The sequence below is a fragment of the Natator depressus genome, chromosome 3, assembly GCF_965152275.1.
Source record: "Natator depressus isolate rNatDep1 chromosome 3, rNatDep2.hap1, whole genome shotgun sequence".
In the NCBI taxonomy this organism is placed as follows: domain Eukaryota; kingdom Metazoa; phylum Chordata; order Testudines; family Cheloniidae; genus Natator; species Natator depressus.
In genome coordinates, this window is record NC_134236.1 from 154,897,175 (window position 1) to 154,923,429 (window position 26,255).

Below are 26,255 nucleotides of genomic sequence, written 5' to 3' on the forward strand. Positions count from 1 at the left end.
TTCCTTCCCTTCTCAACGCCCTGCAGTGCAGCCACAAGCATCGTGAGGACTGAACAAGACTCTCTTGGGGACTTGCTGATGCCGCCATTACGTAGCCGGAAGGGGTTGCTGTTGGGTCACTGCCTTTCTCCATGGGGGCTGAATCCATTACTGTTTCCCATTCTCTGCTGTCCTGGGGAAGGAGAGACTGGGACTATTAATCCAAGTGTAACCTCCTGCTTGGTAGGTGACCACTAGATCTCAGGAGACTGACTCCTGCTCCCTCAGGAGACGCCCAATCCTGCCTTCAGTCAGGAACCAAAGCAGGAGCTCGTCAGGGCAACAGGCTCCAGATGCTCCCAGAAGGAACAGACGTGAGTTTGCTGCTGCTAGCTGATAACAGCAAGCGTGGTGGTAAGATAGCATGACGCTCAGAACAGCTATATCCACCGTGCAGGTTTCTCAGTTGCACAAGCTCACAGGGACGGAGAGCACAGAGGAGGCGATGCTGTGTTGCTGGTCCCTTAGGGAGAACAAGATGGAAGCACAGCTGTCTTTTCCTGACAGAGGCACCCATGCAGAGACTCACCCATCCATCCTCTTTCAGCCTGCTTCCATTGCGTGTATGACAAAGGCAACTCTTAACTGGCTCAAGATAGGCCAGGACCTAAACCAGAAGGAAGGCACTGAGGGACAGTAGCAGAGATGTGTGGGCCTAGGAATGGAATAGCAAATGTATTCCACATCAGGACTGAAGTGCGCTGGTAGAGTTGTGGCTGGAATAACAGGAGATGCTAGAAGGTGGGAACTGGGTTCATTAGCAGCACAGCTATAAGGAGACCTAGAAATGGAGCAGCAGCAGCTGCTCCAAGACAGCACTGAGGGGCAATAGCAGAGCAGACCGGGGGGCAGAAACTGGAAGAGCAGAGGGGTGCTCACAAATAAGGATTATTGATGTGCACCCAGAGAGCTGCGTGCAGGGAGCCCACGACTGGAACAGCAGGAGGCACTGCCAATCAGAGCTGCAGGAGAAGTTATGAACGGTGAGTCACTGAGGTGGAGACGCACCAAAGGATTCGTGGTGACCCATGCTCAGAGGCAGCTTTGCTGATCAAAGCGAGCTGCAGCTCCTGCAGAACAGTGGCTGATCTCTAGCTGAGAAGCAGCTCTCCTCCTACTCCAATTCAACCAGCCGTGCCAGCGTACAAGAACTTCCACTGTCATGTGTGTTTGCACAGAAAACATCTCCCAGGCATTCCATGATGATACCCATCCACAGCACACTTACAGGGCACAATGGAAGAGAGAGAGAGAGCTGCTGGCTGGCAGAATTATAATCACCTCCTCAGAGGCAGGGTGGGGGTGCCCACACCCTCCCCATTGAGCCTCTCTCTACTTCCCAGCGCCTGGGTGTTCTCAGATGGCACCCCTCCCTCCCTCCCCTGCTCTCTGCCTACACGGACTCTATAAATGTCTTAATCAGCAAACCAGACATCAGCTCCGATGGCACAGAGCCAGAGATTCGCTCCAGTAAACATTGGACCAAGAGGACAGAACAGCCGCTATCTCCCTGCCTCCTCCAGGGAAACAGAGACAGGGGGTGGGAGAAAGAATGGGAATGATCTGCCATTCCTCGTGGGCAGCGAGTGTGGTAATGTCTGATCCCTTCTCTGCTGTAGGGCTATAGATCTTTGTGGGCTTGGCGGATCGGATGAGCTAATAAAGCTTTTCAGTCCGAAACTGCTACAGTCCTAGGATTGCCTCACAGCAGTCAAGCCCCCCCCATAATGCTCTGAACCCCTCATTGTGCCTGGCATATCATCCCAGAATGTTGGCTGGGGGAAGGAGCACAGAGCGGCAGGAGACTCCCCCATTGTGATAAGGCAGAATTGCAAGATGCAATTTGGCGGGGAATCCAGGATTTCATAATTGCAGAGGCCAGAGGGTTATGAAAAGCAGGAATCAGGACACTGATGGTGCACTGGGGATCAGGCTGCTGCTGTCATGGTTTTTCACAATATGGCTCCAACTAGGAAGCGGAGCAGCACTTACACACAACAGCAGCTAAGGCCCACATTTTCAAACTCCAGTGCCTATCATTACGCCACCCAGTCAACAGCTTGATTTGCAGAGCTGTTGAATGATCACAACTTCCACTGAAACCAATAGGAGCTGTTGGGGCTAGATTCATAGATTTTTAAGGCCAGAAGGGACCACTGGGCTCTTTTGGTCCGAGCACCTACAAAACTCAGGCCAGGAAATTTCGTGATGTATGGCCCTGGAGACTGAAGTCCGCCACTTAACCACAAAAAAAGAACAACATAGGTAGTGGCAAGTTAGCACCAACTGTGGCAGCTGTTTTGCAGGATCCATCAAGCAGGCGATGAAGGGCTCAAAAGAGCCAGCAGATAAGCATTCTAACCAATAGTCTAGGCTGGATCCTGAGCAGCTCAAAGGGGCCCCTAGTCACTATTTAGTATGTGTTGGGGAGGCACAAAAATACTCCTGCTTAGGGCCCCCAATGGGCTCGCAGGGCCTCTGCAGCAGACGGTAATAATTTTCAGTCATTAACAACCTGGGCTTGATTCAGACTGGTGACCTCTAGAGCCTTCTCTGTCCAGAGGCTGCTTTTCCGGTCTCCATTTACCAGACAAGGGCAAGCCCCAGCCGCCATGGGGATTTGTAAATCACCACCATCCCGCAGTCCCCTTTTACTTAATGCAGTGAAGTCAGCTGCATGTTTACAGCTCAGCAACCAGAGCTAAATGGGTGCTGAATTCCCATCACACTGGGGCAGACACACGCATACACACGCACACGCACTTCCCACTCTTTCTCTGCTCCTTCATATGACCGTTATGAGGGCCAAATGAGCTTTCAATGCTGCCCCACATGGCAGGTTCATTCCACCTGAAATGCCAGTATTCGTCAGCAGGAGAAAGGAATGGCAATGTGACCTGCAGCCATACAGAAGCTGGAGCAAAGGAGCTAAAGGGTGGATTTCGTGGATAAGTCCAGAGGAGAGGATTGCCTTGAGTAGTCAGTGGAGCAGATGTTTCTCAGATCCTTCACATTTGGTATGACATCACTAGGCCCTCCTCCCAGCTTGGTTTGCTCGCACACTGAAGGTTTGTCCGCCCGCCAGAGAGGATACAAAGTCAACAGGGGGAGCTCCATTTCTCCCTTAGGAGACGCTCCAAATGAAAACACCGGATAAGTTTTCCTCTTCTATAGCCCCTTGCATCTGAGGATTGGAATGCACTTTACAAATAGGAATGAATTACACCCCAAATCACCCTCTGGGAGTTAGATATTATCCCCTTTGATATATGAAGAAACTGAGGCACTGAGGTGCACTGACTTGCCCAGAGTTTGGGAGTTCCAAATAAACACCACACCCAACCCCAGAGGCCAACAGCGGCCCCAGCCTTTCAGGGACATGCACAACCCTCATTGAAATGCATGCAGCTGGCATGGACGCTGCCCAAAGACAATGATCAAACGGCAGCTGGACCGGCTATTCACTGGAGCTGTGTGTGCCTGCGTATGCCAGGGCATTTCAGCCCAATTAAAAGAAAGAATGGAAAAAGATTTTCTGGGCTAAATTTTTTAATCCTTTGCAGTAGCAAAGAAAGTTTATTGACCGCATCATGCCAGCTCCAAAAGGCAGAGACTGTGTGGCAGCCAGGCATGGCAGGGAATGGGGCTGCCACTTGTCCAAGCTCGTTGCTATGGCACAATGCGGCACCATCACGCAGTGATGTAATGCTGGGAAGGGATAGCCAGACACCTGTCCAGAATGATTTTCTTTTAAAACTCCACCTGTTTAGGTTAGACTGAGAGGCCAGGCCAGAGTCCTCTGGTTATCTACAGGACCGGTAAGGTGTGAGAAGCAGCAGGGCAAGCTTCCCCCATACACTATACTTCATAAATGTGTATCAGTCCTGAACCAGGGGCACCATACCTCCAGAGGAGAGAGGGGAATTCAGACTCAAAGTCCATTATTTGTACTCTTGTAGCATCTCGGAGCTCCCCCCATCAGGGCCCAGGACCCTGTTGTGCTAGACATTGTTGTGACAAAGCTCTGTCCTTGTCTCCGTGGGTCCCGCGTTTCCTGGCGGATTTCGCTAGCCTCAGAGGCTCACTGTGACCCTCCACGTAGCCCGTCTCTCTCTAGAGGCAAGGGTCACAGCCTACTGAGCCATTTTCATCATAAGCCAGAAAAGGAGGTGAGGAGAAGCTACCCTCCCTTGCACAGTCTCTGTTGTCTCCAGTCTCAGTGATTAATCAGGGGGGCAAAAGGGGGAGCCCGGGCCCACCCTCTACTCCAGGCTTCAGCCCAGGGACCCTAATAGTATCAGCTATGGTAGCTGACTTTTTAGAAACAGGACGCGTACAATTCCCTGGGCTACTTCCCCACAGCAGGCTCTACTTCCTCAAGCTTCTTCTTTGGGCCTGATATGGTTTGTACCACTCAGTTTCTCCAACAGCGCAACTTCCGCCTACAGCTCCTGACACGCGTGCCCACCTGACTAACTGGGAAGCTTTTAACTAGTTTCAGCCAGCCCCTGATTGGCTTCAGGTGTCCCAATCAACCTAGCTGTCCTCCCTGCCTTCTGGAAAGATCTTAATTGGCCCCAGGTGCCTTAATTGACCTGGAGCAGCTGCCATTTGCTTATTCTGGTAACAGGGATTTGTTTAGCCTGTGGCTAATATATCTGTCTCCCATTACTTTACTTTAGTCATCTGGCCTTGCCCCGTCACATAGTATAAACACAGAATAAACAGACAGTCCCTGCCCCAGATTGCTTAACTAGCCAGTCCTTGGCCTCTCTTCAGAGACTGCCAGGGAGTGGCCAATTGTGTCAATTTCTTTGGACACTGGGAACAGGACTGAGACTCACCATCTCATTTCACAGAGACCCAAGCAACTGTCTGGATCCACTTTGTGTCACTATTCAACCTAGACTGGGTTTGACGTAGAGGTGAAGGACTCAACATCCCACCTCTGCCTCTAAACCATGCAGTCCCCACTCACCAAAACAAACAGGCTCCTTCTTGCTCAGCCCCACATCTTTGCTCCCTGCCTGTCTGAGTCCTACCTACCAACTTCCAGCACTCACTGCTGGCCGTGCAGACCCAGTGCAGCCAGGGGAAAGCAAGCCAGCTTATTTTCCTCCTTGCATCAAACAAAACCATCAGCTACATTCTGCTGGCTGAATGTGTATTAGTAAAGATAATGAACAAGGCAGAAGGAGCAGCTTGATGTTCAAAGCTCAGGTGGCATCTGCAACTCCTGGCCATTTTTATTACTACTCATTTGAATTACACCAGTATCCAGAGACCAGGGCTTCATTGCACCAAGTGCTATACAAGCATATCATATCAAAAGAGACAGTCTCTGTCCTGAAGAGCACGCGCTCTAAAGAGTCAAGTCAGACAAAGAAAGGGTTATTAGGTTATTCCCATTTTATGGATGGGGAACTGAGGCACTGGAAAATTACATGATATGCCCAAGGTCAAACAGGAGGTCTGTGGCAGAGCAGGAACGGAAATCAGATCTCCAAAGTCCCAGCCAAGTGTCTTAATCCACAAAATCATTGATATAGCTGAAGCAAAGTGAATCTGAAATGACTGGGGGAGACTAAGGCCTGGTCTACATTTAAAAGTCAGGTTGACAGTTATAGCACTCAGGCACATGAAAAATAAATACCCCTGAGCACCATAGCTATGTCAACCTAAACTCCATTGTAGACACTGTTAGGCTTACAGAAGAATGCTTCTGTCAATGTAGGTACTGCCGCTCATGGAGGTGGAATTCCTACAGTGATGGAAAATCCCTTTCCATTGCTGTAGGAAGTGTATGGTGCCGTAACTGAGTCGCTGTAGTGTAGACATGGCCTCAACAGTCCACTCAATCATGTTACTTCTATATGGATTTTTCTGGCAGTAGCCACCCTTCATTGGTGCTTTTAGACCAATCCTCAGAACACAGGGGAGTTCCCCTGGACTTGGGTCTGTCCTGCAGAACTGGGCACAAGCAGCAACCAACGAGGGCATAAATGAGAGGCAAGACAGCCCTTCTGAGCTGTGATCACGAAGCTCTAAGTCTGCAAGTGTTTGGTTAGCTTATGTTCAATATTTTTAAAAATAAATTTGTGAAAAAATTCAAAATTGTTTCTATTTCGCAGGTGTCAAGATGGACTGACCCATTTTATTCCTCCCCACCCCCTTTTTTTTTTTTAAATCAAAACCATTATTGAAGTTTTTCATTTACCAAAACTTGGGGTTTCTGAAAATGAAAAGCGTCAATAATGTTCTCAATCAAATTTTCTTTGAAGAGAGTCACAAAAAAATTCTAAAACGGCAACTTGCAAAATGTTTCATTAAAAAAACAAAAACATCATGTTCAAAATAATTCCAGCCCACTCTCCTCTTCCAGTTCTCATGCTGTGATCCGAGCGGAGAGGAACTACTGTGGAAAAGGCCTGTCCAGTGGAACTTCCATCCTCGCTGGAAGCAGGAAGAAGCTTGTTTCTGCAAGATTCCCCAGCTCCACTTCACGGTTTCTGAAAAGCCTCAGCAGTTTGGGAAGCTGAATCGAAGGAGCCTCCAACCCTTTTGAAGTTCACCCTTTACCAACGCACACTTGTAATCATGGTGCTGCGCAGTGACCACGGGAAGAACCAATTCATGCCCCTGACTCTGAGATTAGAGACATGTGTCAGGTCCCAAGAAAGGGTCCCAGTCCCTCCAACCATACACACACACACACCTCCCGAAACGGACGCATTTTGCTCAGCTGAGCACTGGCTCTTCTGTTTTTTCTTCTCTAACTATGCAGGGCCCTGATCTGTGCTCCTTGCCCAGCTAACACTTCTGTAGGCATCAGTTGAAGTTTTGGGTGCACCGGGAGTACAGAATTGGGCCCTCTGAATGTTCTGTCATTAATTGCTCGTTGAGCAGGGCAGAGAGGTGGGCGGATGGGGGTAATGTGCTGAAATCACGAGGCTGGGCATTATGCATTCATGGAGCACATGATGCCAGCTGTGATGGAGAGGGACAGCTATTGTGATAGGGTCGATGATGTCTTGGAGACAATGGAAAAAAGGGCCCTTTGTTCTGTATTTTTTTTAAAGATACAGAACAAATTTGATCTTTCTTTTAGAGGGACCCTCACACAAGTTGAAAAGGGGCCTTGTTAACAAAGCTAAATTCAGTACACCAAGGCAAAAAACAGAGCAGGAAAAGTCTGAGTTAGAGGCCTGAAGGCAGGAAATTCAGAATTAAAATAAGAGGCTCTGTCCTTAACCTACTGCACTCCACTAGGGTCACCAGATGTCCAGAGGCATATGACACCCATTTTCCACCTGGTGGGATTTTAAAACTTGACACTACATCAGTCTAGGAAGAAAAGCAAATAATAAAGTGAGAGTTGAGATACTCAACACTGGAATAATATTCTAGTGAAAGAGACAGATCAAACAGGCATGAAACAGAACAGCCAGTCCTTCCAGAAGCAGGACATCTATCCAGCCCATAAATATCAAGTTTATTTATACTCAATAAGAGTCAGTGCAAGATCCAGTGATTTATATGTCTTGATCCTGCTCTGATACAACATTGTGAAATCAGGAGCAATGCCATTTAAGTCAATAGTTACACCTGAGTAAAACCCATACGAGTCAGCGAAAAAGTAGGCTCAAGAGTCCAAAACATTTAGAAAGGGATCCAACATTGTCTGATTTACAGAACTACATTTATTCATACAATGAGACTTAAAAACAAGACTGGGCTACCAACAATCCCTGCCTCTGAATAACTGAACGTTGTGGGTGAACCTAAGACCTGGAAATAGTAGCTATAACTCCATTGAAGTCAACCGATTTGAATCTGGCTCTCTATAGCACAATGAACTGGCTAGTGTGGCTGTGTCACCTCCGCCCTCTTAATGGATGGAAATCAGGACTGCTCAACTGTGTCACACAGAGTCAATACAGCTAATGGAGCCTTTACCTCAAACAAGAAGTCCTAGCTGGCCACAGATCTAAAATTCTAGAGAGGAGAAGAGGGATGGACTGATGATGCAACTGGCCTGGTTGCTGCTGAGGGAGGGGTAGTAACTCTGTACATTGCTTGACTTCATGTGAAGTTAGACTTATCAGCCTGTAATTGCCAGGATCGCCTCTGGAGCCATTTTTAAAAATTGGCATCACGTTAGCTATCCTCCAGTCATCTGGCACAGAAGGTGATTTAAGTGATAGATTACATACCACAGTTAGTATTTCTTCAATTTCATATTTGAGTTCCTTCAGAACTCTTGGGTGAACACCATCTTGTCTTGGTGACATTACTGTTTAATTTATCAATTTGTTCCAAAATCTTCTCCACTGACACCTTAATCAGGGACAGTTCCTCAGATCTGTCACTTAAAAAGATGGCTCAGGTGTGGAGATCTCCCTCACACCCTCTGCAGTGAAGACCAATGCAAAGGATTTATTTAGCTTCTCCGCAATGGCCTTGTCTTCCTTAAGTGCTCCTTTTGCATCTTAATCATCCAGTGGCCCCACTGGTTGTTTGTTAAGCTTCCTGCTTCTGGAAGTACTTAACAAATTTTTTGCTTAGTTTTTGAGTCTTTTGCTAGTTGCTCTTCGAATTCTTTTTTGGCCTGCCTAATTATATGTTTACACTTGACTGCCAAAGTTTATGCTCCTTTCTATTTTCCTCAGTAGGATTTGACTTCCAATTTTTAAAGGATGCCTTTTCACCTCTAACCGCTTCTTTTACTCTGTTGTTTAGCCATGGTGGCATTTTTGGTCCTCTTACTATTCTTTTTATTTGGAGTATACAATTCATTTGAGCCTCTATTATGGTGTTTTTTAAAAAGTTTCCATGAAGCTAGCAGGCATTTCACTCTTGTGACTGTTCCTTTTAATTTCCATGTAACTAGCCTTTTCATTTTTGTGTAGTTTCCCTTTCTGAAGTTAGATGCTGCTGTGGTGGTGTTCTTTGGTGTTTTCCTCCTGCCCCCACAAGGATGTTAAACGTAATTATATTATGGTTGCTATTACCAAGCGGTGTTCAGTTATAATCACCTGTTAGACCAGATCCCTGTGCTCCATTGAGGACTAAATCAAGCATTGCCTCTCCCCTGTGAATTGCTGACTTTTCCTGTGTGAAGCTGACTTACCTGCTGCATTTTTTCCAGGTCAAGGCTGGGTCTGCTGACTTTGTCCCCGTAGCCTTGCCGGTGTCTCTTACAAGGCATGACTTGCTCAAAGCCGGCCCCAACACTTGTGAATATCAGAGGCCTGGAGGCTGGGTTCCGCACCAGGGGCTGGAGTCTCTTAGGAGGGGAGGCACTGAACAGCACGGGGCTGGGGCTAGCATGCAGACCATCGGCTTGTTCCACTACGGGCCGGAAGGACATGCCACACAAGTTCTTCACTTCCTCGTCACTGGAGGACGTGTTGTTGCTGTCACCGCAGCAAGAAAGCCTGCTGACCTGAGACCACTTCCGCTTCTCGGTGGCAAACTCTCGGTTGATGCGCTCCAATTCCTCTTCTGAGCTGTGGCGATCCAGGCTAGCATGGAAAAGGGCCCGGACCTTACAGCATTGATTCTCCTGGTTCTGGAGCTGATTGGTCGCAAGAGGGGTCAGTGCGCAATTCCGTCTTCTCTCTGAGAGAAGGAGGAGAAATGTGAGTGGTAGGACAGGTCTGAATCACACCTGCTATACAATCAGGCCCATTAGCTTCTGATCACCCCTCCTTGCTCCTCCAAATAATCGCCTCAATTGCTCGTTAGCATATGGCTGGAAGTCCACAGATCACAGCTCAACTTTAAGCTGGCTCACTGGACCCCAGCTGGAGAACCACCAGTTGGACACCGACTGTGCAGCAAGTGTATTGACACACCAGTTATTTCAGCACCTGAATCTATTAAAAAGCTGGGTCCCTATATAATGTGCTGGTTTTGTGTGTGTGAACAAGTGGATGACATTGCCTTCCAGTGGCTGACTCTGTGAGATGATATGGGACTTAAAAAAGTAGTGTTATTTAAAGGAATTTTCCTGAGATTCTAACAGCTGAAGTGGTGTTTTTGAGCTACGTATGCACTACCAACCCCCCTCCAATTATTAAAGTCGCTGAACACTTCATTATTAGATCCTGTTTTCAATTGCTTATAACTTTGCCAAACATTAACCATTTGTGCTAAAATTTTCCATGCCAGGCGTCGACCTCAGACTGAATGTTTCCAGAAAACTTCAGCCACAATGGTCAACTGGTTTCCAAGAACAAGGCTAGGGAAAAACACATTTGTTTTGCCAGTGTTAAAAAAGTTCTGCCGACCTTTTCTTTGAGAAGCTCTAGTGCCCTCGCACAGCAGGGAGTTAAAATTTGGCATGGGGAGCCCTTTATGTCAGGCATGTGCCTTTTGCCTTCCCCATAAAAATCCACCCAGATTTGCACACTCCCCCCCACCCCCCAAAAAAATGAATTCACAGAAGCTCAGCAGAGGCTAGCTAGAGTTTTGCAGCTAAATTCTCCAGAGATTTCATTGCACTGGGCCTGCTCCAGTTGAAGGCTGAGCAAGACTTCCCCTGCACTTCCAGCTGCTGTGGACCATGCCCTGGAGCTGAGAGCTCTCAATGACTCCCCTGCTGGGTCCAGACAGTGTGGAGATGGATGCTGCTTGTTCAAATGCAGAGGGGCCAAGAGCCAGACCTCAGAGTTGGGGAGCAGAAAGGAGTGAGGACAAGGAGTCTGGGAGAAGTGGAGACTGGGACTATTTGGGCAAGAAGACTGGGAGCTTCTGGGAGAAGAAACTGGGAATGGTTGGGCAAGAAGATTGATATAGGGAGCCGGCAGAAGGAAAAGAGTGGGGAAGGAGATGGGGTGCAGGGAGTGGGACAAGAGGTCTGGAGGGATGAAACTAAGACTTGCTGGACAGCCAGACTTGGAGGGGATGAGAAGCCTGGGGACTGGAGAGAGGGACTGGCTAGGTGAGGAGAATGGGGTGGGACAAGGAGCCAGAGCGGGGAAGAGACAGGACTGTATGGGGTAGAAGGGGTCAAGTTTGGAAGGAAATGGGCAGAAGAGTCTGGAATCCTTTCCAGAGCCTGGAATGGAACCCAAGATTCCTGAGTCTCACATTCCTCTTCTGTCAGCGAATATCTATGAAACCCACTGGCCACAAGTCTCATCCCCCTCTCGTGCTGGTCCACAGAGGGGACGGCAACTTGCTACTGCTGCTACCCGTTACTTTGTTAGCCCATGTGGCAGTGATCTCACTGGTGGATCTCAAGGTTCCGCCCGGCTGCTGACCCACGTGGGTGTTAATCTGATGCCACATGATGGAATTTCTGTTTTCTCCGTTTCTTTTCAGAAAACCTATGAAATGGCACCCCCAAAACAACTTAAGTTAAAAGAACCATATGAAGGGTTGCAAAGTCAAGCTCGCAAAAGTCAAGCAGCACCAGAAGTAAGGTTGCCTGTGTTTCTTTAAGTCGGCCCCCTTGGTGTGTGCCTTATGAGATGGTCTCAATGACATGAGCATACACTATTTTTTCCACAGGACCCTGCCTCATTCAGTGCACAGGATCGACCATGCTCTGGAGATGAATCATGGTTGTGTAGCGAAGGAGGGGAAGACTGTGCCCTATACAACTCCTGCCTCGTATGTGCAGTGCAGGTCCAGTCACTTCAACAGAATCAGGTGTGTAGTGACCGAGGCAGGGGATTATGCAAAGAGAAGGAGTGAACTCATGATGTAGGCAGTTGAACGCCATTATGGAGAATTGGATCCTATCCCTGCTTTTGCCACAGAGTTCTTACGTGGTGCTGGGCAAAATACTTCAACCAAACTTTTCACAGGTGACCATGAATTGTGTGTTCCTCATTTTCTGGGTGCCTGACCTGAAAACCTGGGATCTCATCTGCAGAAGTGAGTGCTTATCACAGCTGCAATTGAAGTCAATGGGAGCTGTGCTTTGGACATAGAAAGTGCTATCCAATGATAAGTTCGCTGAAAAATCAAGTATTATGTATCTCAAATGGGGCACAGGTGTGTTGGGAAAATAAATTCATTACTCTTTGTGAAGCACTCTGTTACTGTCATGATGAGCACCATAGAAAAACCCAGGAGGAAATGAATCATTGTGTCTTCACAGCAAGGTTTGAACGGTGTGCAGTAAATAATGAACACTCAACAATGATGAGAAAACAAAATATTGAAGAGCTCTCATTCAGTGAGCATTGTACATTCTGGGCACTCAGTGAGCAATGGGTCCTGTGGAAAAAAAACAGTATGTGCTCATGTAGTTAAAAACTGTCTCATAATGCATACCCCCAAGGGGACTGATTTAAGGTAGCACACGCAATCTTACTTCTAGCACTTCCTATCTTCTGAGAGCTAGACTTGGCAACATTAATCATGTTCTTTTAATGTACTTTTTTGTGAGTAACATGATACTATAGAAAAACTAGGTCTGTTATCTGAAACTTATGAAGAGAAAGCATTGTCCAGTAGATAGGGCTCTGGATTGGAAGCCAGAAGACTGGGTTCTAAGCTCTGCCATTGACCTGCCCTGAGACCTTCTCCTCCCTGAGCTACTGTTTCCCTGCCCTTAACAGGAGGTTAATGATACTTAGGGCTTGTCTCCACAAGGACTCTCAATTGAATTAACTAAATGTGTAAAATTAAAGTGCATGAACCCCACCCCGCCACGTGGATAGCCTCATTCAGAAGTAAAGAGGAATTAGTTCACTTTTTCTTCACTCCTTTTAAAGGAGGATTAAGGGCTTTGTCTACACTTGAAATCCTACGGTACACAGCCACACCACTGCAACTGCGCCACTGTGGACTTCAGTGTAGACACTACCAACGCCGATGGGAGAGGTTCTCCCATTGCTGTCATCATTCCACCTCCCCGAGAGGCAGTAGGTAGGTCCCTGTGCAGACAAGCCCTTAGTGAACAGCTTACAGAACTGCGGCCTTGGTCCTGCAAACACTTGCACAATTTCATTGATGTGAATAGTCCCATTGACTTCAAGGCTGCTCTGACTTACTCCAGGGACTGAGAAGGTCTATGCATGGTCTCAGAATCTGTGGGTGCAAGACTGACTTAAAGCCACTCGAACAGAACAACTGAAATTAGTCCAATTGTGTACTTGTACACTGGCTGGGACCTGTTCATGTACAGGGAGCTTAAAAAGGATCCTTTCTATTGATACCCTTGCGAGCTGCTGTTTACAACCCCTGCTGATTCCAGCAGCCCCATAGGGCTTCCTGAGCAAAGGTTGTCAAGCTAAGGAGGATGTGCATGGAGATGGGAGCATACGCAAAGCATCCACTAGGGAGATGCGGGCGGGACAGTAGAACTGGCTATGGTGCAGGAGGGATAATATGAACTGGAAGGCAGGTCTCCTTCAGGGCAGAGGGTCAAGGCAAAATGCACTTCCACCATGGCAGCCCTGATTTATCTTCTTGATTCCCTTGTCCCTTTACCTCTGTCGATCTGAGCAAGCTCCTGGTTCTCTCCCTCAGAGTCGTCGCTGTCCTCCTCATCACTTGGGGGATAGGAGATCTAGGCAACAAGTCAGAAAGGGAAGGTTTCATTGTTGGTATTAAACATCTGATGCCCCCTGCACCGCTGCTGTCCACACCCACTTCCCCAACCTCTCCCACTCATACCCTACACCCACTCACCCCCATGAACCACACTCACGCTGCCACCACGCAGACACTCTGTGTAAACATCCTCCTCCCCAACCTCAACTCCACCCCCACCCACACGTACCCAGCTACCGAAACCCAGTACAAATGCACACCACCTGCTTCCACCTCACCTCCCCGTCTCCCCGTAACACAAACACATCTCCTCCTCCCAATCCCCCCAAACACACACACCCTGTAACCACACACAACCTGTCTCCACATCCACCCCACATGTACGCCCACTTCCCCAACTCCTCCCCACCAACACAGACACCATGCTGCTACCAACTCCCCCCCCCCAAACACACACACACATCCTGTCAACAACCACACCATCTTACAAACCACACACATGGCCCTACTCCAGTTACCCAACGTACGCACCCACCCTCTCCTTCTAGGAACACATGAACCACCTAAGAACATACATGCCGTGCCACACTTTCTGGAAGAGTCCAGTGAAATTTACCAGGGATGATATAAATTAGATCCTATAGAAATGTCATAGGGCTGTCTAAAATTTACTCCCAAAAGCCTATGGAATATGACAGAAAGATTCTTTCTATAGGCCTTTTAGAACCACCCCCCAAAATTTTATAACAAATTAAATCCTATAGGACAGATGAAAAAGATCTTTAGAAAGGTTCTCATTTGCTATTATGCTCTATAGAGCAGTGGTTCTCAAAGCCAGTCCGCCGTCTGTTCAAGGAAAGCCCCTGGCGGGCCGGGCCGGTTTGTTTACCTGCTGCGTCCGCAGGTTCAGCCGATCGCGGCTCCCACTGGCCGCAGTTCGCCGCTCCAAGCCAATGGGGGCTGCGGGAAGGGCAGCCAGCATGTCCCTTGGCCCGTGCCACTTCCTGCAGCCCCCATTGGCCTGGAGCGGCGAACTGCGGCCAGTGGGAGCCGCGATCGGCCGAACCTGCGGACGCGGTAGGTAAACAAACCGGTCCAGCCTGCCAGGGGCTTTCCCTGAACAAGCAGTGGACTGGCTTTGAGAACCACTGCTCTATAGACTCTTCCATAAAGGACCTTACACTTGGCCATGCAGCATATACACCTTTTTCTCCAAAGCCAAAACACCCACAATGCCCCTTTTCTACAGGCACACATGCCATGCCACCACACACCCACAAACGCACATGGCCTGCCACCACTCAACCCACACAAACACCCCACCATTAGGCTTTCCCCACTAGCAGTGACTTGATTTAGCAGCCACTCTGACTGGTGCTAAATCTTCTAGGTATATTTGGAATAGACATTTCAAGCTGCTGACAATTCCGGATATACCTGGATTTGGCCAACCAATGCGCCTGAACCAAAACCCCATATCCAAGCACCCACTAACATGAGGGGTATGGGTTTGTTTGGAATTTTTTAATCTAAATTTGGTGGCTGGCCCCTGTGCCTCAGATGGACTGAAGCAGAGCCCCGGATCAAATTGCTGCAGCTTGGGTCCCATTCTAGATAGAACACATCTGACATTCTGCTGAACATTCCACATATAGCTGGGGAAAACACACCTATTGTGTTGCCAGATGTGCTGATACGCCTATGGAGGCTGTGCCTGCAACGCTGCTGAATGTGGCACACATCGGTATTACCATAGTGCTCAGACCTGATATCCAGCTAGCCCGTATCCCATCTCTGCTAGTGGCCAGCACCAGATGTTTCAGAAGAAGATGCAAGAATCCCAAGAAAGCCCACGTAATGGACAATTTTGGAATAAACTGCCTGTAGAAGAATTTTCTTTGTAATCTCAGGCAATTAGTGGTTGCCCAAAGCATACAATTTTCTATCCCCCATACATTTTTAATCGTACCTAAAATAACTGCATGTTCCTATTATTCATCTAATTATCAACATCTTTTTCTGAATCCTGCTAGACTCTTGGCCCACAACAGTGTCCTGTGGCAATGAGACTCAGAGGTTAATTATGAGTTGTGTATGGGAGAGAGGGGGAAAAGATACTTCCTTTAAAAGTTTTTAATAGGCTGCCTTTTAAATTGCATGGTGATCCAGTTAGAATGCACATATGATGTTGATACACATCCATCTTCTCATACTCCACTGGTCCCCAGGAAATATCACTGGAGTGACACAGCCCAACAGGTGCACGCAGGACTAGCAGTGAAGAAGAAAATTCACTTCACTGGGGCCATATGTGGAAAAAACAAATAAGAGGAGTGGAGAAGGTCTACAGCTGGCACCTAACACAGGCACGGCAGCTGTATCAACCCAACCACCATCTGATGTAAGCGGACATTGGCAAGTATTCCCTACATCCCTTCACATTTGCTTCTCACCCGCCTGTATTTGCAATGCCCTGCTAGAAACTGAAAAATATTTTCCTTCCTGGGTGGTTTGATAATTTCCCACTACTACTTGTCAAACCATGACTGCAGGAGCTGGATTTTCCTGAGCTTGGCATGCTGCTGAAGTTAATGCGGTTGCTTGTTTCTCCACAGAAGCTAAGATTATATTGTGCGCGTGCATGCGCGAGCACACACACACACACAAAATTTAATAAGGACATTTAGCGCTGAGGAGAGGTGCCAAGTTAACAGCCATGGAGTATGAAGTCCTCCAATTGTCCACAGAGCTGATACAATATGTTGCTATTATTTGTATTATAGCAGTACCCAGAGGCTCCAACTGAGACTGAAGCCCCACTGTGGGACACGCTATACAAACACACAGTGGGCTTCTCTTCAATGCAGAGTTAACAACTTGTAATTCGATTGCTGGCCCTAACTTGAGTTCTGTCCACACACACTGAATTCAGTTGTGGTTGCTGTTAACTCAAGCTGGCTGGCTTAGCAAGGGGGATAGGCTAAAACTTGTCAGCTGCTAACATGGCCACTCTGCAATATGGAAGCAGGTTAGCTCCTCGAGCATCGCTACTCCTCCAGTGCCTTCCCACAATGCCCCATGTGCCCAGAAAGGGCAGACAAGTTCTCCCACAATGCCCTGGGAAAGAATACACAGAGCGGCTCAGCTTACTGCAGTGCTAAGAAGCATGGGATATGTCGGGTTGCCAACTTTGGTTGGTTGAATTCCTGGAGATTTCATCACATGACATTATCTTTAATTAAAGATAGATCTTTATTTCCTGGAGACTCCAGGACAATCCTTGAGGGCTGGCAACCCTAGGGACATGCCCTCAGAAGTCTCAGCATGCCACACACCATGGCAGCTGGAGTGTCATTTCAGGTTGTGACTGCTCTCGCTCAAGCTGAGTAGCTCCAGTGGAGATAACGAGTTAACACTTCAGCGAAGGCATGCCTAGCAAGAGATGGTCCCTACCCCAAAGAGTGTACTCTGTGCTTTTAACGATGATTAGAATGGAAAAACTGAGCCCGTGGCAGTAATACCACGGGAGTGCCCATAAGTGTTCCCATACTCTGGTACAGCGAGCAGAGTGATATAAATGCCCACATGGATAGATGTGGCTTCTAGCATCCGTATAACTATTTATCATACTGAGACAAATAGGTTTTTAGCACTAGCCACGAGACAATAAGCTATGCTCTGTTCTACCTCACATGGCATTCACAAAACCACCAAGTGAAGTCTAATTCCAGAATCACAGCAATTAGAGATGGAAAATACCTACTGTCATAAATATAAAGGGAAGGGTAACAACCTTCCTGTATACAGTACTATAAAATCCCTCCTGGCCAGAGGCACAAAATCCTTTTACCTGTGAAGGGTTAAGAAGGAAGAAGCTCAGGTAACCTGGCTGGCACGTGACCAAAAGGACCAATAAGGGGACAAGATACTTTCAAATCTGGGGTTGGGGGGTTTAAGGTTTTGGTCTGTCTGTTCTGTGTGCTTGCCAGACACAGATCAAGGAAGCAAGCAATCCAACTCCATTCAAATTAGTAAGTACTAGCAAGGGAATGTGTTAGCTTATTTTTGTTTTGGCTTGTGATTTTCTCTGTGCTGAGAGGAAGGTGTATTCCTGGTTTTCTTCCTGTAACTTTAAAGTTTGGCCCAGAGGGAAATCCTCTGTGTTTTTGAATCTGATTGCCCTGAAAGATTATCTTCCATTCTAATTTTACAGAGGTGCTTCTTTTACCTTTTTTCTTTATTATAAAGTTCTGTTTCTTTTAGAATCTGATTGGGATTTTTTTTAGTGTCCTAAAAAAACCCAAGGTTGGTCTGTGCTCATCTTGTTTATTCTCAAGCCACCCCAGGAAAGGGGGTGTGGGGGCTTGGGGGAATATTAGAGGGGGGGGGGAGTAGGAACTCCAAGTGGTCCGTTCCCTGATTCTTTGTTAAATCACTTGGTGGTGGCAGCGTACCCTCCAAGGGCAAAGAATGTGTGCCTTGGGGAAGTTTTAACCTAAGCTGGTAGAAATAAGCTTAGGGGGTCTTTCATGCAGGTCCCCACATCTGTACCCTAGAGTTCAGAGTGGGGAGGTAACCCTGGCACCTACTAAGTCATCCTATCTCTCCCCCAGCACTTCCCTGGGGAGGCCATTGCACCATCCAACAGATCTTACCAGTAGAATATTTCACCTGATACTCAGTCTAGACTTTTCCTTTGTTCAATTACATCCCAATACTCTTATTATAGTTAGACCCCTAGAGACCACACTTAAGAGTTACTCTCCCTTTTTGGTCTTTGCACCTTACAAATATCTGCAGACACCTATCATGCACCTCCATAGTTGTTATTTAGCCACGCTAAACCTGTGTGTGAAACTAGCGGGAATGGGGGTCTCCAGTTCACACACACACACACACACACACACACACCTGAATGTTCCCAAGCCACAGGTCATGGGGTGGAGCACGAGGGCCAAATGTGCACATAATGTCTGCATGTGTGTGTGTAACCCTTCTGCCCGTCAGAGTTGGCAGAAACAAGGGCCGGGTTCAGTATCTAGGGGTTCCATTCCAATAACACAATGCAAAACTGGCTCGAGCCCCCACCCAGTGACCTGGGACAAATATATACCACCCCCGCTGGGCGCCTCCAAGAGGCAATACTTCCCCCTCTCGCAAGCACAGAGTCTGAGTGTAGCAAAGCCTTTTAATAACAGAGAAAAACAATGTGGCATTATGTTGGGGAAACACCACCAACAGGATTCGTAACACAACCCATGAGCAAAAAACCCACCCCAAGCAAATAGAGCCACCATCCCACCCAGGCGAAGGGGGAAAGGACAATTCTTCTGCTACCGATGTGGTCAGAATGGACACAGTGCTACCAAGTGCCGTAATGAAGAAAATCCCTCCTTAGTGTATGGAAAGCTGAGGATCAGTTGGGAGAGATCCGGTAGCTGCCAGAGGGTCTGGGGACAGGGACCACCTGCAGGATTTGAAGATTCCCCCAGAAAAGACTGTCCAGGTGGGATCCCCGCAGGACTGACAGGGCCTCGAGCAGAGGTCACGGTGAGGATTGAAGGGGTGGAGTGTAAAGCAGTGCTTGACACTGGATCTCAAGTGACTATTATATTTCAGTCATTCTACCAACAGATGCTTAGGCACCTGCCTATACAGCCACTGACTGGCCTTGGTCTATGTGGCCTCAGCATGGATGAATACTCCTACCAAGGGTATGTCATAGTGCACCTGGAATTCCCAGAGGAGGTGGCTGGGGTAAGAGAAGAGGTAGACACAGCTGCCTTAATATGCCCTGATCCTAAAGGGACCTGTGTCTGTGTCTATGCTGATAGGGACCAACTTCAGCCTCTTCAAGGTACTCGCGGATTACTGCAGAAGACGGGCTGGGGACCAGTACCTGAATACCCTGATGATCCATATGCTTTGTGCTGAAGTCTATAGCAAAATTGAGAGCGCTAAAAGGGAGACATCTGAGCTACTGATTGGGGCACTGAAGTACGCGGGCACAACCCCCTTCGTAGTGCCTGCAAGGACGGAGCAAGAAGTGCTTGTCATGAGTACCTCGCTGAAAGGCAGTAAAGGGACGTTAGCAACGATAGAGCAGCCAATGGGAGGAAAGCTCCCTGAAGGAGTGCTGGTCCCCAGTGGAGTCATAACCCTGCCTGCTGAAGCCCAAGAAAAGGTGACTATACTGATAGCTAATGAAACGAGTTGTGCTGTTGTTGTGAAGCAAGGACAAAAGATAGCAGACCTCTTTGAGCCTGAGTTGATTCTAAAACCCCAGTGTGAAACTCAAGTTCCGGCAATAGACCCAGCAAAGTTTGACTTTGGAGATTCACCAGTGTCCGGGGAGTGGAAAGATCGCCTGAGGAAGAAACTTTGTGAAAGATCCAAAGTGTTCTCACTGCATGAGTGGGATGTGCAAAAGGTATAGAGCACAACATCAGACTACAGGACTCTTGACCTTTCAGGGAGAGATCTAGGAAGATTGCTCTCTCTGAGATGGAAGATGTGCGACATCATCTTCAGGAGCTGGCTGCGAATGGCATCATTACAGAGTCCCGCAGCCCATACGCCTCACCCATTGTGGTGGTCCGTAAAAAGAATGGGAAAATCCGGATGTGTATTGACTACTGCACCCTAAACAGCCATACTGTGGTTGACCAGTACACTATGCCTCGAGTCCAAGATGCCTTAGACTGTTTGCTGGGAAGCCAGTGGTTCTCTGTGTCGGATCTTTGAAGTGGATACCAGATCCCTCTGGGAGAAGAAGATAAGGAGAAGACAGCCTTCATCTGCCCATTAGGGTTTTATCAGTTCGAACGCATGCCCCAAGGGATTTCTGGAGCACCTGCCACATTTCAACGTCTCATGGAGAAAGTTGTGGGAGACATGAATTTACTGCAAGTGTTGGTTTATTTGGATGACTTGATTGTGTTTGGAAGAACCTTAGAGAAGCATGAAGAAAGACTTCTTAAAGTGCTTGATAGGTTGGAGGATTATGGTCTGAAGCTTTCAACTGACAAATGCCATTTCTGCAGAACCTCAGTGAAGTCTGTGGGTCACATCGTGTCCCAAGAGGGTGCGAGTACTGATCCCGATAAAATAGAAGCACTCACTACATGGCCATGTCCAAGAAACTACAGAGAACTCAAGACCTTTCTTGGATTTAGTGGCTACTACCGCAGATTTGTGAAAAACTATGCTACGATTGTAAAGCCTCTGAATGATCTTACCAGGGGATACCAGTCCAGCAAGAACAAATCTAAGAAAAAGAATAAGGGGAGGTCCCCATAGCCTCCTGTGCAGCGACACTATGGCCCCTTCGAACCATTTGGGCCACGGTGGGATGAGAGATGTGAAAGGGCTTTTCAAGAAATCATTACTTGCCTAACTCATGCTCCAGTCCTAGTCTTTGCTGACCCAAGCAAACCGTTTATCCTGCATACTAATGCCAGTTTGGAGGGTCTGGGAGCAGTCCTGTACCAGGAAGTGGAAGGCAAACATAAACCTGTAGCCTTTGCCAGTCGAGGATTGTCTGATAGCGAAACTCGCTATCCCACCCACAAGCTGGAATTCTTGGCCTTGAAATGGGCCATCACTGAGAAATTTCAAGACTACTTGTATGGTGCTCAGTTCCAGGTGTGGACAGACAACAATCCACTGACTTATGTGTTAACAAGTGCTAAGCTGGATGCTACAGGGCAGAGATGGGTGGCTGCCTTGGCTAGCTATAAGTTCAGCATTCAATACCGATCAGGGAGAAGCAATGTAGATGCAGATGCATTGTCCAGGAGTCCGCAGGCACCAGAAGTTGCTGCGATACCCACAGATGGAGTGAGAGCTATTTGCAGTGTGAGTCGCCGAGAGCCAGAGGCCCGTGAGAGCCCTCATGGATGTGTTGCAGAAGCTTTGGGCCTGCCCCCTGAATGCGTGCCTTCTGCTTCAGTGAACTATATTGCATTGGACCAATCTCCCTTGCCCATGCTCAATGCAGCTGACTGGCAAGAAGCCCAGCTGCAAGATATTGACATTCATGATACACTACTGGCCAAAAGGGAGGGGCGAAGCCCAGCTGCAGTTGTCCCACCTAACCCGGAGGGTAAACTACTATTGAGAGAATGGACCAAACTAAAACTGATCCAGGGAGTGTTACACTGAATGACCACCGACCCTTTACAAAAGTAACGAGCACAACTAGTGCTGCCAAAAGAGTACAGAGCCCTGGCCATGAGGGCCCTGCACGATGACTTTGGACATTTAGGGATGGAGAGGACCCTGGAACTTATTCGTAGTAGGTTCTATTGGCCCCAGATGGCTGAAGATGTTCGCAAGAAATGTGAGACTTGCGCTCGATGTGTTCAAAGGAAAACTCTGCCCACGAGGGCTGCATATCTCAAGAACATCACCAGCAACAAACCTTTGGAACTGGTATGCATTGATTTCTTGTCTTTAAAGGTAGACGGGAGGAATGTTGGGAACATTCTAGTAGTGACTGACCATTTTACACGGTATGCGCAGGCATATCCCACAGGTGATCAGAGGGCCACCGCCGTCGCTCGAGTATTCAGGGACAAATATTTCTCAGTCTATGGATTCCCAGCCCAGATACACTCGGATCGGGGCGGGACTTACAGAGTCACCTTCTGAAGGAGGTGCTGAGGATAGCGGGAATTAAAAAGTCTAGGACAACACCTTATCACCCACAAGGTGTTCCTCAGCCAGAGAGGTTCAATAGAACCCTGTTAGATATGTTGGGGACTTTGCAACCAGAGCAGAAGACAACCTGGAGCCAACATGTCGCATTTCTGGTGCATGCCTACAACGCCACAAAGAACGATGCTACGGGAGTCACCCCATATCTCTTGATGTTTGGGCGAGAACCAAGATTACCCACAGACTTGTGCTTTGGTGCATCAGAGGATGGAGATAGCTATGAAACTCATCAGCAATACGTATCCCGACTAAGGGAAAAGTTGCGGGATGCCTATCACTTAGCTTCATCTGCGGCTCGGAAGAACATAGACCGCAACAAACATCGATATGATGCTAGGGTACGTTTGCAGGAGCTCCAGCCGGGGGACAGAGTCCTGCTGCGGAATTTGGGAATTGCTGGCAAACACAAGATAGCTGACAGATGGAAGGCAATACCTTACCTGGTGATGGAAAAACTGGGAGACCTGCCGGTCTACAAGATCAAACCTGAAGAGGGTCCAGGGCAAATAAAGACAGTGCATAGAAACCTTTTGCTCCCTGTGGGGGAATTGGTAGGCACCCCTTATGAGATGGGCCACAACAGGGCAACCGGGCAGGATAAAGGTGCTAGACCAAAACCGCCATCCAACACGGACAGCGGGCCCCTGCAGCTAACCTACCCCTATTCAGCACATCCGAGAGTGAGTCTGTGGAGGAAGACACAACCATGGTGTATCCTGGAATGGAGACAAGATTTCAGTCTCGATCAGCTGAACCAAGAGAGATCTCCCCCTCCTCCGCCCTAAACCCCATGGCAGAGGTATTTAGGCCCGTTACTGGCACCCCTGTGCCACCGATGGGACCCGCCTGTGATGATGCACACAAGTTATTGGACAGTGGAGACATCCAGGCGGAGGGGGCCCTAGTCACGTTGGACCTTCCACAGTCAGAACTGGAAATGCAGGGACCTATGCCAGTAGCCGAGGGATCATCAAAGGAAACCTCTCCATCCGTTGCTCAAGAAGATGTCCTGCCTACCCCTGCAACAGAAATTCTCAATAGACGAGATAGGGTAATAAGACCGGTAAAATGGTTAACGGCTGGAGCGGCTCATGGGACGGCTGGCAGAGCAGAGCGGCTGGTGGAGCGGAGCAGTTTGTGGGATGTCTGGAGTAGCTCATGGGGGCGGCTGGCAGAGCGGAGCAATTCGTGGGACGGCTGGGGGAGTGGAGCCCCATGGAGAGGTGGGGCAATCAGCTTTAGACCACGTAAGGTGCCCCTTAACCCCCCCCCATCTCCACCCAGGTTGGGAGGTAAAACTCTGCAGATAAACTTTTGAACTCTGGGGCTGCCCTGACCAGGGACACACTTTTGGGGTGTTGGACTTTTGGGACTTTGGGTGATTTTGGGTTGCTGGACTCAAGAACCAAAGGGAAAGGACACGCCCCAATTTGCTTGGGGTGGGTTGTTTGCTCATGGGTTGTGTTATGAATCCTGTTGGTGGTGTTTCCCCAACATAATACCACATTGTTTCTCTGTTATTAAAAGGCTTTGCTACACTCAGACTCTGTGCTTTGCCAGCCATCCCACAAACTGCTCTGCTCTGCCAGCCGTCCCGCAAACTGCTCCGCAATATATCTTCAGGCTCCCCCACTACTTAACACAACGCTCAGTGATTTCAGCTTGTAATAGTAGAGCCTCAGTGCTAGTGCACCATTGGCCCAAAGTGAATTCAGCTCAGCAGCCTGTAACTAGATTCCTAATGGAATCAAAATTAGCTCTGATATTCCACAGTAGAGAGAGAGGAGGAAGTGCAATTAGCATGTAATACCCTCACCATAGGGCCCATACCACCCAGTATTAATACCTATCCCCAACCTCTCTACATTCACTGGGTTTTGGAACCCATGACCCTTGTCTAGCGGGTGCTGCTTAGTTGATGGTGAGTCCCTCCATCATAACAAAAGGCCAAGAACAGTTCCACTGTCCTTGATTCACATAATCAGGATAATAACAGTTTATTCCTGCCCCAATAACAGAGAAACTGGGGCTCCTACAGCAGCCAAAGTGACCATCTAGGCGGGGTGGGTGTGCCTATGCAAATGAGATCAGCCCCTGAAGTTCTTTTCCACAACCCACCATGACTCGCCACCAGATGTAAGGGTAGAGCTCATCCTGACTCTGCTTACATGTGAATGGCAGTTCGTCGGTGCACATGCGAGACAATGCAAGCCAGTATGTCTGGTAGCATGTCTGGGTGCAAGTATAGATGTGTGGCTGTTGTGTGTGCACGGGAGCACCAGGGAGTGAGAGCAAAGGTATGTGCTTTGGTGCATCCGTGCAAGTGTTTGAACGGGTGGTTGTGTTCGCCTCTCGGTGCTAGCAACATTCATCTCTGCGCACAAGCGTGCGTGTGACAACATTGCTGAGCATGCATGACTGCGTTCAGGACAGAGAGGCTGGGAACGTATGCGAGTGCACGACGCACACGTGTGCTGAATCAGAGATCTGCTCCTGCTGTTTCCAGGACTCCCCATGACGCACATATCGTCTCAGGGGGAAGCTGCGGCAGTGTAAATACATTCATGAAACAAACCATCATCGTGGCTGGAAGGGCAGGGGATTAACTGCAAATCATCCTCAATCTCGCTCATTCACTCTCCCCCTTCAAGCTGGAAAACTCCTGCCTTTCCTCAAGCAGCAGCTTGTTCCATCCAAACTGGTGACATTAAGTGTCTGAGGCAGCTGGGTTCGCTACAGATGCTCCTTCTGGACCCGTGGCCTGCACTCCTGGATTGCATTATGAATGTGTGTAGGCCATGGGGCCTCACCCCGGACACACCTAGGAAAGCAGGCCACTTCTCGAACGCTGGCTTCCTAGGATAGTTACCGCTGTGCTTCAGAATACAGAGCTCCTTGCTGCACGGGCTTAGCTCAGCCCTGACTCTCCAGAGAGCACCTCATCTACTACTAAATGAAGGCCCAGATCATGCGTGCCCTGTAGAGAGACTTAACTGAGCTAGTCTCAGTGGTTGCAGTGGGCAAAGACAAACCTGTCGGAGAGAGACAGAGGCCCCAGCCCTGCTGCTGATTACATAGCTAGGGAGAACTCATTCCTGCCCCCCTCCCCCCTTGGATTTCAGGCAAGGGGCTCGGATCAGCTCTCACTTCATTCAAAATGGTTTGCCCAACCATACTGTGGTGCCTCCAGCAGACTTTACAGTGATGGGCATCCTACAAACCCCACAGACAGACTGGGCCCCTGGTGCTGGCTCGCTTCCTTCCCCACTGCGAGGCTGAATTGAGAGACAGTTACAATTTGCTAAATATGTTCCCAGTATTCTTTTTACAGGTAAGCGGTGGCTGTAGTTTCCACTGGGATGTTACAGGCTCATGAATGGGAGGAGGCAGTCAGCATGATTGCGAACGGGAGGGGAAGTGTCCACAAGAGCTGCATTCCACCTTAAGAGATGGGCAGGCGCTGGGCCGGGCACTTAGAAGGGTGCCCACGGCGAGACGGAACAAGGGGTGAAAGGTACAGCCACCCTGGAGCCATAAAGCCTTCAAATTCCTCCTGGCCTGCTGGGCATTTTCTGCTGTGCAGGGTGAATGCCACTGAATACCACCGAGGTCCTGCCGGCAAAGACAAGGCCTGCCCTTCCTGCCAGACAGCAGAAAGGTATGGGTCCAGTACTGTAGGGTTCCTATGCCTTGGAACGCCCAACCTCAGAGGTAACTAGTGAATTTGCAGGCGGTGAGGGGCAGGGGCGTTGTCTCCTCAAACCAATCATACGTTGTTAGCTTAAAGGGCTGGGAGAGTCTAGCAATTTATTGTGAGGAGGAGGAAAATTGTGTGATTCCCTGATTCTAGTCTTGCCTTTTTCAGTCAAACGTCCCATCCCACATCTCACCCTCCAAGACAAGTATCTGGCCTCCAACAAGCTTCTTCCATAAGAAGACACACACCCCGAATCCAGTCTGGAGCAAACACCCCTGCCACAGCCTCA

At 48.5% G+C, this 26,255-nt stretch overlaps 1 protein-coding gene across 2 annotated transcripts in view; it reads right to left on the minus strand.

The window, feature by feature from the left end:
- The window catches only part of LOC141985216 (uncharacterized), a 75,670-nt gene that overhangs the window by 39,936 nt on the left and 9,479 nt on the right, over nucleotides 1-26,255 (minus strand). For both annotated transcript variants that reach the window (XM_074949125.1, XM_074949124.1), the window contains exons 2-3: nucleotides 13,489-13,567; nucleotides 9,170-9,660 (exon numbers count right to left, since the gene is read on the minus strand). In XM_074949125.1, coding sequence (XP_074805226.1) covers nucleotides 9,170-9,660; nucleotides 13,489-13,567 — 570 coding nt within the window. The remainder of the gene's footprint in view (nucleotides 1-9,169; nucleotides 9,661-13,488; nucleotides 13,568-26,255) is intronic.